General features: G+C 37.4%; 1 protein-coding gene across 1 annotated transcript in view; it reads right to left on the bottom strand.

The window, feature by feature from the left end:
- The window catches only part of LOC134648331 (adenylate kinase isoenzyme 5), a 55,240-nt gene extending 43,195 nt beyond the window's left edge, over positions 1–12,045 (bottom strand). Inside the window, exons 1-3 of the mRNA XM_063502838.1 lie at positions 11,379–12,045; positions 9,185–9,340; positions 6,993–7,103 (exon numbers count right to left, since the gene is read on the bottom strand). Coding sequence (XP_063358908.1) covers positions 6,993–7,103; positions 9,185–9,340; positions 11,379–11,400 — 289 coding nt within the window. The 5' untranslated portion in view covers positions 11,401–12,045. The remainder of the gene's footprint in view (positions 1–6,992; positions 7,104–9,184; positions 9,341–11,378) is intronic.
- Positions 12,046–15,931: the final 3,886 nt, after the last annotated feature.

Genomic DNA, 15,931 nt, shown 5'->3' with positions numbered 1-15,931 from the left:
TTTGTGGGATGGCCGAACGGAGTTTAAAATTCTGTTACATTAGGTTTATATAAAAACCATAGGAATTCAGTTTAATTTATAAAGGTCGAAATCTCATGGCAGGAGTACAAATTTATTTTTGACATAGGGCTCCCAGATTTATTTTCCATTTGTCGCGATCTTGAGCGGTTACTTCCAGCTATTTCCAGTCGAGTCCAGTTGAGCCAGCCTCCTTAACTGACCACCTCCATGTTGAACTATGCCTTAGTTCCGACCGTCTACTGCCTTCTGAATGCCAAATTAATTTTGTATTAAACGGAAACGTTTGCGAATGATGATATAAAGCTTAATTTTTTTTTTCCACTTTTAAATTCATTATTTATTGTGGTTGTAAACTTAGTGCACAAGAACTTAGTAAGTTTTACGGGGATTGGAGATCTTGGATTAGAAATTTACATGTCAAATTAACTGGAGGACCCGGGTTCGATATCCAGTGGGTACATCTATTTGTGTGTTCATCGGAAGGATTTGTTCCTTAGCCGTGAATGATTTTTATGTATATAAGTATCAATATGTGACATATTATTATGTACATATGCATAAATATATTTATACATGTCTCATCATCTTCTAGTGCCCAAAACATAAGCTAGTTGAGCTTGCTATGGGACTAAGAAGTTTTATATACTTAAGGTAATTTATGTATTATAAAAATAAATAAAAAATTACGTGTTGGATCTATATCCCCACGCAAGCCTAACAAAAGACCGGGATTATAGGCCCGTGAAATCTAAGGAGATACAAATAATAATAATTAAAGTTTACGTATGTGAATGAGACATGAGTTGATTATCGATCGATTGAGAACTTCCAGTGTACACCACAAAGTTAAAAAGCTAATTTGACAAAATAATAACCGATTAATAATTGCTGCAGAGCCTGTGTGCCCCACTTGTTTTATAAGTGGACCAGTAGCCAACTCAGGGCGATACATGCTACGGAGGCTGACTTGATGTGATAAGTGCCCGTAGCATGGTGATTGTAAGTAGGATAATTGCTGCCGAACCTGCGAGCTCTCGCTTGATGTAAGTGAAAAAGTAGCAATATAGGGACCTGCTGCAGAGCCTGTGTGCCCCACTTGATGTTATAAGTGGACCAGTAGCCAACTCAGGGCGATACATGCTACCGAGGCTGACTTGATGTGATAAGTGCCCGTAGCATGGTGATTGTAAGTAGGATAATTGCTGCCGAGCCTGCGGGCTCTCACTTGATGTAAGTGAAAAAGTAGCAATATAGGGACCTGCTGCAGAGCCTGTGTGCCCCACTTGATGTTATAAGTGGCCCGGTAGCCAACCCAGGGTGATACATGCTACTGAGGCTGACTTGATGTGATAAGTGCCAGTAGCATGGTGATTGTAATTAGGATTATTGCTGCCGAGCCTGCGAGCTCTCACTTGATGTAATAAGTGAAAAAGTAACAATATAGGGATATGCTGCAGAGCCTATGAGCCTCACTTGATTAATGTTATAAGTGAAATAGTATCTGACTAATAAAAATAGTAATTGTATATTACTAAGTTTAATATGATTGCAGAAATAAGGTACTTCGAGAACGAAGCACCTGTCAGTATGGCCGTGTGAGATACGTAGTATAAAACAAAGATCACACTTACATTTTCACGAAATAGTCCACTTTTGCTAAGCTAATACGTATATCGAAATAATAAGTTAGAACTGCTGTTTAATTACACAACTACCCTCCATGTATATTTCTTGACCATAACTGTCAGAACATTAGTAACGTAAATAAAGTATCTTATAATAATAAGCCATGATATTAAATTCGTATTAATTTGCGATTAATTATTCTATAATAAATTAAATTAAAATGTAGCAAATACATTTGTTAAATTGAATTATTATGATAACCGGATGTGCAGGAAACATCTTACTTATTATTCCTACCAAGAAGTGGTGGAAGGGGTGAAGTCTGATCGAATATAAGCGGGTGTCTGACAGTTGTGGCTCACTTCTCAGTTGGAGAGCTAACAACGACAAACGAAGCTAAGTATCCATTTTATTGTGTTTTTATGACTTTTATGTTTTCTTTGTGTTATAGTCTGATGGTATGTACGTTACAACCTTTGATGACCTTTTAACAATTGCTATGTAACGTATATTCCAACTGATTACGGTGTAATACATCATGTAGCTTATTGCTAGATCTTTATTACTGTTTTAAATTATGTCAAGTGTGTACAGTAAGGTAGCCAGTACTAACTATAAGCCACCGATATCTATTACGCAGCGTACCTACTTGACTAATTAATTTAGCAATACAATTATTAAGATTTTTGTGAATTATGTGGTAATAAAGCCGATTAATTGTTCAGTAAATTTACAATATACTTTTACTTACAATTTGCTTATATAAATATATTACTTAAATAATGTTTACCATTTTTATATTCTAAACCTTGTAGTTGTCCCTATAATAAATACATTACTTTGAACAATAACTAACTGGTCTTAACTAAATACTGCATTGCATCCTGATTTTCTATTCTATTAATGATTTTACTGGTGGTAAATCTGACATATGCAACGTTGTTTAACTGAGTCAAAAAATACTCGTGGCGTCTTTATTAACAATTTTCGGCTTCGCCTCAAATTGTTACTCACGCCACTCGCCTTTTTTGACCTCTCTTAAACAACGGTTGCATAAAATACTATTTTACACTTACACGCGAGTGAATTCCGGGAAAGTACGACTAAACAAATGAAGCATGGTCATACGCGTGTCTGTACAAATTAGTGAAATGACGATTAGTACGCAGCGATATTGATTTACTATGAGCGCTATGCCAATAGATTTTAGATGGATAAGTCGTGTACTACTCGAGTTTTTTTTTATTAGACCTGATTTAAGATCTATCATTTTATTCAGGTATGAAAAAAAAGTAGAAACAAGCCGTCACCTACTAACAAATACTGTAATCCGCAACAGGCTTTGTCAATCTTGACCACTAAGCTAGCCTCCTAAGGCCTAAGGTCCTACCTATAGTACCCGTTCAGTTCGATGTAATTTAAACCATGTTCAATTGGAACAGAGTCGCTATTGCTTTGTTTCGTTCAATTTTCAAACAACGCTAAATCAACTCTATTTCTCACAATTTAGGTTCAAATTTCAGTGGCAGGATGTTTCGTTTGTATGGCTTGGCCTTATATGTATAGGAGGCTAGGCTATGGTGCCACCCCGACCCGAAGCCGGTCCAAACGTCCCCATGACATGACACTGGCAGCGTTGTCCTGTTCTGTGGGAGGAGATAAGATCCGGAGCGAGGATCGCTACCTAGGGGTTGCAAGGGATGAAAGGCACTCATCTCTGACGAGGTAGTTTGGCGCCCGAACGCAGTGAGAGCGCCAATAGTCCGAGGCTGAAATTATGCCTTTCACCCGAGTTGAACCCTCTACTTTTCATTTAGAATACGATGAAAGTAAAATGCATGTGTTTTTTTTATAACACGACTAAAGGTACCTATACATTTTTATAGTATTTTGGAGGTTACTTTCAATTAACAATTTTGGCAAAAGTATTGCTATTTATGGAATGGGGAGTCAAATATGAGAATGGAAATTGTATAACAAATCCATTTAAACCCAGATTTCAATTGCTTATCGTAAAAAAATATCGTACTTGGAACCTAAAATCTCTAGTGCAGACGTATCATTTTCTGCACACTTTTTAGAACAACAATGACCCGCTTTCAGAGCAGGAGAAAAGAAATAGTAATAGTTTGTGTTACAAGGGATCAAAATGATATATTTCCGTCAAGGGCGTACATTGAATCCTGAATGAAGCGACGGATTCTACAATAGAATCCTGAACGTAGTATATTCTGAATTAGAATCCAGAGCGTAATGAGGGATTCAAGTGTTAACGCCTAAGACGAAATAATTTTGATACCGTGTGACACATACTGCTTTTCACATCAACTATGAGGAAAATAAAAAAATCTTAGTGTTGACATAATCTGATGCTTAAACAGATTATTTAATTTAAAAAAATTATGTGAAAAAAAATGTAAAAATAGTGTGCTAGAACAGAAAAGTGTTACTTTGATCCCTCCTAGCAGGGAGGAAAAGTGCCACTTTGATCCCTTCTAGCAGGGAAAAAAAGCTCTTTTCTGAATAGGTGTGAAAAATATTTTTACGCAGGGTCGCATGCAAGAGGTTAAGTTAGAGTTTATGATATTATTTTTAACCGAGCCTACCCTTAGGGAAATTAGCATAAAATCAATGCTCAGATTAACTTAATACATTGTAATGTAAACTGGCATGTCGTTTCAATCAAATTTTATTATTATTTAACCTTGGGAAAACTGTTCAATGGTTATGTTTTTGGCCGAGCGAGAGCGAAGCGTTTTAGCTTCGGCAAATGTCAATAAATTTATAACTGTATTAGAACAAATTAAATTATTTTCAGAAAATATTTTAAGTAATTTGTTTTTATTACAAGTAGACACACTACTATATAAATTATAAACTCAGCAGCAGAGGACGCTGGTTCGATTCTAGCCTGGGGCACTGGAGGCTTTGGTCACTTTTTCTTAGTATATGACATTTATTTAAGTTTAAATTTATAACTTCCAAAAAATCTCTACAAACAGTACAAATATAATGAATGTAGGCACTCTCAATCGACGGGTTATTTGGGTGAAAGCTCGACTGGTAGTTACAGCCACCAAAAACTTATAGGTACCACATTATTTGAGGAAGATCTAGAGTCTGTTCGGAAAGTATTTCGCCCCATACATTCCACGACTCTTCTCTTTCCGCACAGACGCTACCAAGGTCGCCATACAAATGAAGGCAATTTCATCGTAAGCTCACAAAGGCAAGAAATTGCCAAGAGGCAAACAGTTTAATGCCAATTGCTGTGTTTATACTGAATAATGCACAAAGTTGATGACCATTAGTGTGCCTTACATCGTTGTAATAGAGTCGGCAATTGCTCACTTAAGTGTCGTTGGAAATCGATCGAGTGACGGTCATGGGTGAGGACGGTTCGCAATCATTTTGTAACTTCTTTTGTAAGAAGATTAACTAGAAATACCCCTGACCTCGCGACACATACAGTCAGCAGCAGAAGTTGCTAAGCGGGCGAGGTGTTCAAAATGACCTTGACACGCTCTTGTTCTCTTAACAATAAAGTCGCGTCAAGATCAATGTGAACACGTGGCCTGCTTAGCAACTTCTGCTGCTTGCTGTACATTCGAACTTAGTAAATAAATAAAAAAAAATAAAAAAAAATTAAAAATTCGAACTTAGTAGCAAAGATAAATTGGAATAGAGGCGGATTATCAAAGTAAAATATGTAGCCACAGTAAATTTACTGCCATCTTTCAACAGAAGATTAAAACTGTTAGAACGCCGTTTGACTTTGATCCTTATTCTTTCACTGATATGTGTTAATGTTAAATATTGAAATTAATCATGTGCAATCTTTTCGAGCGATGGCGCCATTATCTTTGGCCTACTGTCGTGTAAGTAGATGGCGTTAATCAATTAGATCCCACAGCCATAAGTGCGACCAAGATGGCGAATTACGCGATACGATCCCGTAATGTTTTTCCGACACCCTCCGAATTCTTCCGAACCTATTCGCATCGTCTCACTCGCTCGTCACGCTCGGCAGGCTCATTCGAATCATGAGTGGGAAAGAGCGAACAAGGAACACTGAGATAGATGAGTTACTGAGCGAATTGAGCGGGTTGAATCTGAACGAGTTGAAGAGTGAGTTCAGTCAAATGATACAGTTCATTTAAATCACTCACTCGTGAACGACACATATCTAAATAGTATTTTATACAATCGTGATATAATGGAGAGCTTTTCAGTCGAGTACCGTGTAGGGCTTCCAAATACCGGACTTCTCACAATACCGGTATTAATACCGAAACTGTCTTCATCAATACCGGGATCCCGGGATCCCGGTATTGGATATGAATCGCTTAAAAATATATAGTTTTATTAAAAAGGGGAATTAGAAAGGCTCACTGGAACACCAGATATGTCCTAAAAGCTATTACGACAATAAACAATCAATGCCGCCATCTGCAATAATTTTATTTCACACTCCAGGTTGGCAATAATTCTATCCAATTTGTTGACTTCACCTCACCAGTCACATTTGTAGTCCAACTTAACCAACCAGACAACATTTTTTCAAATTTCCGTCAAAATTGGTTTGCCATTATTACAATTATCCTTGCTCTTTCGTTTTATTTCTTGATAAAATTATAAGAACGAATTATGTTAATGTTAATGTCACTATCATCATATTCATCACTCACATAACTTCAGGATTCATCCACCACCAACCACCAAATATTTATCTGACGCATTAGGCAACGATCTTGTTTCAGTAATAAAATGCGGGCTAGAGACCAGTTAGAGTTAGACCAAGTAAAGTCTGCAACGATTTTGATAGCATACGCAGTACGCAGTGCACGTATTATTTGTACGTCATAATTTCATAGAAGTTTGACGTTTAATATAACACTTGCACTGCGCGTGCAATCAAAATTGTTGCAGACTTTTCTTGGTCTAACTCTAGATGCGTCTGACCTTTAGTAAGCTTTTTGATACAGCCGGATATAATGGATTTAAAGGGTTTATACTGCGCATTTCCCTCATTTTTTAAAATACCGGGATCCCGGTATTGCCTTTAAAAATACCGGTATTGAAAAATGCGTTTAAAAAGACGGGATCCCGGGATCCCGGTATTGGAAGCCCTAGTACCGTGTTTAGGCAACGAAGCTTGCTGAGTTGCCTAAGTAAGGTACGAGATTGAAATGAATATTATAGTTGAGTTGGGGTCCCATAGTGAAAAAAGTATGCGATTTCACTTTGGTATATGAAGTCTTAATTCAAGCATTGCAGTCGACGAGTAGAAAATTAAAATAAATGTTGTTTGTGTTGTTTGTCTAAATGAAAAAGCTAGGACGTACCATTCCCGATGGCGTATTGCTGCAGCAGATCAGTCATGTTGATGTGGACGAGGCCACGTCTCTCCTGCATCAGGTTATCGCAGTGTGTCACCTTCCCGCTGCCCGGCCCGCCTGCGAAAATAAACAACATTTAAGCAATAGTTGTTAAGCGGGCTAGGTGTTCAAAATGATCTTGACGCGACTTTATTGTTAAGACAATAAGAGCGCGTCAAGGTAGTTTTGAACACCTCGCCCGCTTATAACTTCTGCTGCTGAGTGCTGACTGTACCTTAATATTATTTACAGTACATATGGGACTACTTTTCCGCACTAGTGCGTAAAATAGCACTTTTCGTGCGATGTCGAAACTTTAAAGTGCCATATGTACTGTAAAACGTTGTTCGATACACGTGCGAATAGGTAATTCGCAACTCGTGTCGATTTAAAACATTCCCTTCGGTCGTGTTTTAATTTATCGCCACTCGTTTCGAATTTCCTCTTTTTCGCACTTGTATAAAAAGATAGATAAGATAAAAGATTTTTATTCGTGACGTTCACAAAACATGTACGAACATGTTTCATGTGTGTACAGAGGTACAGACAACAACAGCAAGAACAGAAGAGAACAATAAGTGTGCATCACGAAATGGACCCAACTCAGCATAATGCTAGCTATAAAGCCAGCGCTGGTCTTCCGTAGGGCCCATTCGGTGATGCCACGACAGATAACACAAAAAGATACATATTAAAACATTTGCAAAAGATACACAGAAGAAGTAATTAAGAAAACAGAGAATACAAAAATTTATACATGAAAACGAATTATGAATACAAACAAAACAAAAAGAAAAGAAAAACATGAACATAGACAAAAATTTATAATAGACGAGAAATTATGAACGCGACCATACCATGCGTCAACGCTTGCCTGCAACTGCTAGCGCCAGCGGCGACGTGCGAAACTAAAACTGCATAAGCATGGCATGGCATGGTCGCACCATGGGAAAAGTTAAACTAGAAGATGGACAACACAATATTAAGTGGGCGTAACAAACTGTATCGAAAATAACTATTTCGGTTACCTACCGCGATAATTACTCATGAAATAAAACTATTTAAACGGATTGTATTATATTGCGTATATTTAATTTATTCTACATCCCGACGTTTCGAACCCTTTACAGCGTTCGTGGTCAACGTACCTTACCTTGACCACGAACCCTTATGTACCTTGTGAACTTTCATAGTGTACTTCACCCCCCTTTTCATTCATTTAAATGATTTTCGTGACAAAAACTATCATTGGACTCTTCATAATGCATTTAGCGTGAAGAGATAGGTATACTAGACTATTAGAAAAAACTAGTTCGTGAGACAGCAGTTAAACTGCATGAGTGGTACGGCCACGTATTACTAAAACAACTTGGTACTCACCGTCGGCAGGCATTTACGTAAAGTGTCATTCAATAGAACTTGCTAACTATGTAAACAAAAGTTACTAGTAATTTGACATTCAGTGTCAATTTTAGTATGGCGGTTTGTTTATATAGTTAGCAAGTTCTATTGAATGACACTATATATCTCAGGACTGGCCTTACGGGCAATGAATGAGGCCAGTACAACGGTGTGACACCGCTAGAACGCGATTGGTTGATGAGTTCGCATCACGGGCGCGATTGGTCGCAACTAATTGCGTTAGACTGCACGATTGGCCCGAATTCGTGAGTGACACCGCTGACTACCTACTACTATTTAGTACCATTTTTAGTGTCCGTAAGGCCCGTCCTGAGATATACGTCAATGTCGGCAGGGTGTTCAACTGTTCATCCTCATACATTGAAGCCTAAATGGTCACGCACTGTGCGGATTTTGAGGAATGTGTGACGTGGCTGGAGTTCTGCATGGAGAAGGCCGCGTCAGGGGAAGTGGCGCGCCAGGTGCTTTCGCTGTATATGCTATCTCACTTACTCAGTATAAATATGACAGGGACGGACGGTGGTTTTGCATAGGAAAGGCGGCCGCGACCTAGGTACTCTCGTGCTATCCTACTATAATCATCCAGTTTGAATATGACAGGGACAAACTTGACGTGGCTGGAATTTTGTACCTATAGGAAAGGCGGCTGCGGGACGGTGGCGCGCCGCACCCAAGTGCTCTCGCGCCGCGCAGGTGATAAGCAGTAGTAGTGAGCGCAGGTTGTCAGTCCCACTTACCCAGTATGAATATGACAGGGACGGACGGTGGCTCAAACTTGACGTGGCTGGAGTTCTGCATAGGAAAGGCGGCCGCGGGAGGGGTGGCGCGCCCCGCCCATGTGCTCTCGCGCCGCGTGTGAGCGCCGGTTGTCTCCACCTCTTCATTGTTTTGTTCTGGAACGAAAAAGTTTGTCAAAAGTGCCCGAATGGAGCATCCCACGAGAGTCGGTTACGAAATGGTACTCTTATATAGTTAGACCAAGAAAAGTATGCAAGAAAAGTATATATATATATATCTTTATTAATCACGGAAAAATTGTGTTTCGAACATTTGGGAGGCGTTTGCGTAGCAGGGCTAAGAATCGATACAGACGGACTGCAACCCGACTGCAATTTGTATGGGAACTGCACGCCGACTGCGACCTAATGTAATGTCCGTGCAGTTACCATACAAGTAGCAGTCGGGTTGCAGTCCGTCTGTTCCAAAACGGTGGTCAAATTTCAGGGTGTTATCGTTATCCATAATAACGTCTGTCAAACCTAAAATGGCGTTGATAATTTTTGTATTTTGCCTATAGCTAAAAAACTTAGTATCAGATTTGGTGCCAAAAAGACTATTATTTTCGTTGTCGACATCTAGCATCGAATAGCGGAGTTATCAGTACCGCTACTTGACGTCTAGTGTGTTGCGACTCACGAAAATTGTATTGAACAACAATTTACAACTAATTAAAGCAAGAGTTGAAAATAGAGTTCCGGCTAATCCGGTTATATTATTAGCTGGAAAATTGTTGAACATTAGACTTTTGGGTCGGGGTATTGTCAAGTAATTAATAAGTAATTCCGCTACTCGATGCTAGATGTCGACAATATGAATGTAATAGTCTTTTTGGTACAAAACTGATGTATGGAGTGAGCACTCTAGGTATGTATTTTTTTCTCTATGGTACCGTTTACAAACACGCATTAAATAAATTGCTTGACATTGAAAACTATGTCTGATTAATATCATGTCAAATAAATTAGAAGTGGACTTAGAATTAATCAAACTCCTTAGCTAAGTAAATATTGAGTCTAAGAATACGAACGTTACACACGTAAAATTACATGATTTACCTACATGTTTAAACGTTGTGTTTCAAATATGGAAAGTCTAAAGTGTCATCCTATGGAACTTGCTAACTATGTAAACAAAAGTCACTAAATCTTATACCTTTAGGTAAACGAGCAATACTTGTATACAGTGTCATTCAATAGAACTTGCTAACTATGTAAACAAACCGCCATACTGAAATTGACACTGAATGTCAATTTACTAGTAACTTTTGTTTGCATAGTTAGCAAGTTCTATTGAATGACACTTTAAATGACAATCAACGAGAAAAGTATATAGTAGTAGTAGTAAACACTTTATTGCACAAAACAAGTACATAACAAATAAATGTGTACAAAGGCGAACTTATCACGTTCAGGGATCTCTTCCAGCTAACCTTTAAGTAACTGAGAGATACATTATGAAATGATAGTCAAACTAAGATAAATTGTACATGACGGCGAGACTTAAAAGAAGTAGCTAACCCTAGAAACATAACTAAATACGATGCGATGCATTAGGTGCAAAGGCATATACATGTATAAATATACGAAACAATAGTATATAATTACTTGCAATACTTGATAATGATAATTACGTCGTATTGAGTCGAATCAGGTACGTCTCTCTCACTACAATTGTAACAATATTTTGAACGACATTACCGGTGGTGTAATGTTTTATATAATAAATGTATTTGCATGCATTGTACTATGTTTTATCTGCAAATAAACGATTGACTGAACTAACACTCAAAACCTTAGGTACCCTCTCGTATTGTATTGTAGCACGGGCAGGTTTCTGCAACTCGACGAGTGGCGCCTATTTTACGCGTAATAAATTTGCAAAGTTCGCAAAAGTTGGCAACCGATTATATTTTACATTGGCGCCCAAACTGGGACTCATGAATATTTTAATACGATTAAATTTTAATGTAAGTATATCGTATTTATACTGTTCGTAAGAACGCATACGTCAGTATAAGCCTCTATCCTGTCGATATTCTATATGTACAAATTTATATGCCTACCTACATGTTGTAAGGTAATACTAAGCGGTAAGCTGTACCATGTACCTACACATTTAAGAATAATATGTGTTTTAAAGTTTGTAACTTACCAGTATCTAAGCAGATGCCCATATTCCATGAAGAAACAGATATATAAACAATCTCTCACTCGAAACACTGTCCACCAAAACTATTTTAATTGGCACTTAGAATAAAATATATAGAAAACGCGACAGCGCGGGCAATCACGTTACAATTAAACGTTTATCGATTAAACCCGACCTTGCCAGAAAATAATAAATAACATCCGTATAATTATTTTATCTCATCTTCAGTTTGCCTTTGATGTGATATTTATTTTCAAGTTTGGAGCGCGTGAGAGCTTTTCTTAACGCGGACGGAGCCGGCATCGCGTGCGACCGCTCTCTCTGAATGCTGAGTCGCGACTACCCGAGCGTTTCAAAGTTTCGCTTCGCGCTACACGTGAACCTATACCCGTCCCACTTACATCTAGCTACATGTAAATGTAAGAGCAGGACGGGAAATCGATTGAATAATTGAGAAATCGTCAAGAATGAAGCTAGTGCGTGGGTAATTATCGTATAAAATGCAAGGCTGCAAGTGAAGTGACTAATGTATTTGCCAAGAAAATTAGGGGCAACATTTTTCAGATCGGGGCCGCCATCTTTAATTCAGACGTCATGAATAGTTGACAAGTTTAAGTAGTCCTAAGAAACTATTAAAGTGTGATACCGGTAAATAAGCGGCTAGTGAAAGTTTGATGTAATTACCCGAAGTTTCTGGGGTTTAGGTACATTACTTAAAAACTGGTTTGGGTTGTCGGAAAATGAGTCATGGCGTCAGCATGGCGTGACATGTGTCGCGTTTTAATCTGAAAATTAATAATTGAGAGAATTTTATCTTGTAAAATATCTTGTAAATTTACGGAAGACCAGCATCGAGATCCTTACGCGCGATGGCGTCTGTACCTTGACAATTGGTTCTGTATGTCTCATGTTTTACTAAGTTTAGTTTAAGCGTTTCTTGAATACATTTTTTTTTACTCTATTCTTATATTAATATAAAAGTAAAGGAGAATGAAATTAATGAGAAAAATGAAATGTGAGGACAGTAGGATAATACTTAAGACTGACAATGAAATTTGAAAACCGCAAATGGCTGGCACACTATTTTTATCTAAAACGGTGAAATACTTAATATGTAACTACAACTTCATATTCACACTGCAAATATTACTGGGAGACACCGAATTAACGTAGTGTAAAAATCCGGTTCGAAGGACCAAATGAAAAATGGCGTCCAACTAAATATCATTTTATTGATAATAACTTGCGTGAACAACTATGTGCGGAGATTCCAGATATACAAAATAACTACGAAACTAAAACAATAAATAATTTGCTAAATTCATTTTAACTCTATGTCTATTTCTATAAGGTTTAATTTCATTGATTTAGGAAGTATAATAAAATACATGAAACAAAACACGTCATGAGAAATCGATAAATCCATATTATGGTTAAACTATACCATGTTTTTGATTATACTTAACTGTAAATACATAAAATGTTATATATTTTAGACATTAGGTACATGTTACATCAAATTTGAATTTCAATTATTGAAATTAATCATCATCAATTGACGAAAGAAATAAGTTAAAACTATTATTTACCAAATTAAAAAACAATAAAAAATATATGATTATGTCATTGCGTCTAATAACACTAAATACATATATAATAATATATTGCTTATTATATGATAAGTACATTTTACTATTTGTCTTTTCTTATCGATATTAAACAACTAACATTTTGAGACTTACTTTATAAGTAAAGTATAAGTAAAAAATAATCGGTGTAACACAGTTATATAAAAAAAAACAATGAAAAGAACTTTGCTGTTTCATTTTCAACCTTAGATTCATGCTAATAGAGTGCTTAATTGAATACTATATTTACAAAAGTTTCTATCATAATTACTTAGATATATGGAAGAACAGTTTCTTAGTATTAAAGCATATGTACAGTAGCTTTCAGATATATCGGAGCGGCCAAGGTGTTCACAATATCTGAACAAGCACTCTAAGGCCTTGACAATAGAAGCGTGCTCAGATATTTGTGAGCGCCTTAGCCGCTCCTATATATATCTGATGGGGACTGTACAAACGATATATTTAGTCACGAAGTCTTTTATCGACCTGTATTATGATATTTATGATGTATACAAACACACACAGAACAAGTTAGAATGGCGATGCGAGCAGGGTACGTGTCGCCGCCGGTTTTGAGCAAACGCTCGCATGCTACTCGCCCGCCCTGACCGGAAAGGAAGTAAACATGCCTTTTTGCGCCACAATAACCTTCAGATTAAGAAGCCAGACATCAAATCTGTCTAAAGGAGGCGTATCCATTCACCACGCACACAAGTTTTTACTACCGTTGCGCGAGTGTTAGTAAATGTGGAGAGGAACGAGCGGCGACACCGGTTCCGATACTAACTGCGCGCGATAGCCATTCTAACCTCTTTAATAATGTTCTGTGGTAATGATAAAACAGACAGACATACAGTCAAACAACAATTTGCAGGCGAATTGCAGTCCGTCTGTTTTTGCCTTCATCGTATAGCTACGGCTAATAATTGTAAGTCGAAATCATAAATGCATAGTTACAATAGTCCAACGTCCAACCAAATTAAACTTTGCACAATTTTCTACAACTATTTCGCCTTTTCATTCCTTAATTGCAATTGAGTATGAGTATACATTATTCTATTAAATATTGAACTTATAAACATATAACTAGATTCTAGATAATAAAAGTAATGAAATAAATTTAAAACAAATTAGGGTCAACCGGGATAAAGGCAACTAATGTAGACTGTCACATCTACCACGTCAATATTAAGGCCTGTCCAAACAGGAATAATTTTTCGCCAATCTGATTAAATTGTCCGATCAAATCAGGTGGTGTGGACGCAAACGCTAACGCCACATAGAAGCGTCACAAAATTGATTAAAAAAATAGACCTTTCGACAAAGGCCTTGAATGCCTATATTTTTACTAATGCCACTTAGCGCCACTTGCACCATTCCACTAACCCGGGGTTAACCGGTTAAATCTGGAGTTACCATGGTTACCAGTACAATTTGACACTGAGTTAACGGTTTAACCGGTAAACCCTGGGTTAGTGAGATGGTGCAAGTGGCCCTTAATTAAATAAAACATAAAAGTATCTCGAAGCCGGTGTACCAACTACAAGCTAATTAAATATTAAGACAAAATAATAACTTACTTCGACCGAATATCGATTTCAACTACTACACGATGCATTAACGACTCTACTCTCGTAAACACAAGGTCGAATCTACTATAACAACCGTTGTGGGCCGTATTGAAAATTCTGGAATAGTAAAGCGTATTTGTTCTATAAAGTAGGGTAAGGTTTAGCTGTTAATGTCAAAAGATCTTATCTCGAGGGAGACTGTACGGGAGTTAAGACTTTTTAGTTTTTATTAGGTCTTTAAGGCATGGTTGACAGCGGTAAACTGAATTTACAGTTTGACAAGGCCGGTTGATGAAGAAATATGGCCAATAATTGTTAGATTACAGAGGCAATGTTTATCCTAAAAACCTCAAAAGTTTCTTAAAAGAGGGTATGTATTTTTAGCTCTTGGGACCTTGACAAACAGGTTGTGTTTGTTGTTACCGAAATACCACGTTTTTAGGGCTCATTTAGACGCAGCGCGAACTCGCATGCGGCTTTAGATACCCGGACCATTGAGGTTACATCAATTCAGCCGACCGATCAAATAACACAATGTAATGAAACTCGCATGCGAGTTCTCGCACCGTCTAAATGAGCCCTTATTAAATGCTCGATTTTTCAAGTGAAAACTTCTTTAGCGGCGCTGAGCACTTTTTGAGGTGGGGAAAAAAATGATAAAATTGAGACAGCGTAAGGCGATCACGTGACCGTAAGGGGCGTAAGGCGATCACGTGACCGTAAGCCCCGTAAGATGGCCACTCATAATTTAAATGGCATTTAAATCAATAAAGAAAAACTCAATGTTATTTGACATTTATGTTGCGGACTCCTTTTCAAGACTCTTTACCTATGTTCAAATAATTTGACGTTGTCATGGCAGTATGTAAATAAACATGTCAATGAAAAAGTGTGATCTTATTTGAGAATGATAATAATAAATAAATAGAATACCTCCGCTAAACGTATGTATCGTGTTACCGGTCGTCGGTAACATAGTGAGGTGAGTTTTCACTTCTATCGGCACTGCCGGAGTGCAAACGTTGTTGCTTTTTTTTTTTTTTAGAGATTTCAGTTATCTCGAATGCAATACATAAGGTACAATAAGGACTGAAAATTTGCATACATAATAATAATATGTAAGTCGGGTGACAACGCAATTTTATGGTACCATCGAGCTGATCTGATGATGGAGACAGGTAGCGATAGGAACTCTGTGATAAAACAACGCAACCTAGTTGTGTTTAGGGTTTTTAGAATTGTCTCAATGAGCATTCGTTGCCCGTGGAAAGAAAAGTACAGTCAGCGATCAAAGCTTGTACCAAAAATGGAATTACCTACCCTTAATTAATTATAATTTATTTGGTAATTTAAA

The sequence above is a fragment of the Cydia amplana genome, chromosome 5 (genome assembly GCF_948474715.1).
Source record: "Cydia amplana chromosome 5, ilCydAmpl1.1, whole genome shotgun sequence".
In the NCBI taxonomy this organism is placed as follows: domain Eukaryota; kingdom Metazoa; phylum Arthropoda; class Insecta; order Lepidoptera; family Tortricidae; genus Cydia; species Cydia amplana.
This window is presented reverse-complemented; position numbering and strand designations above follow the sequence as displayed.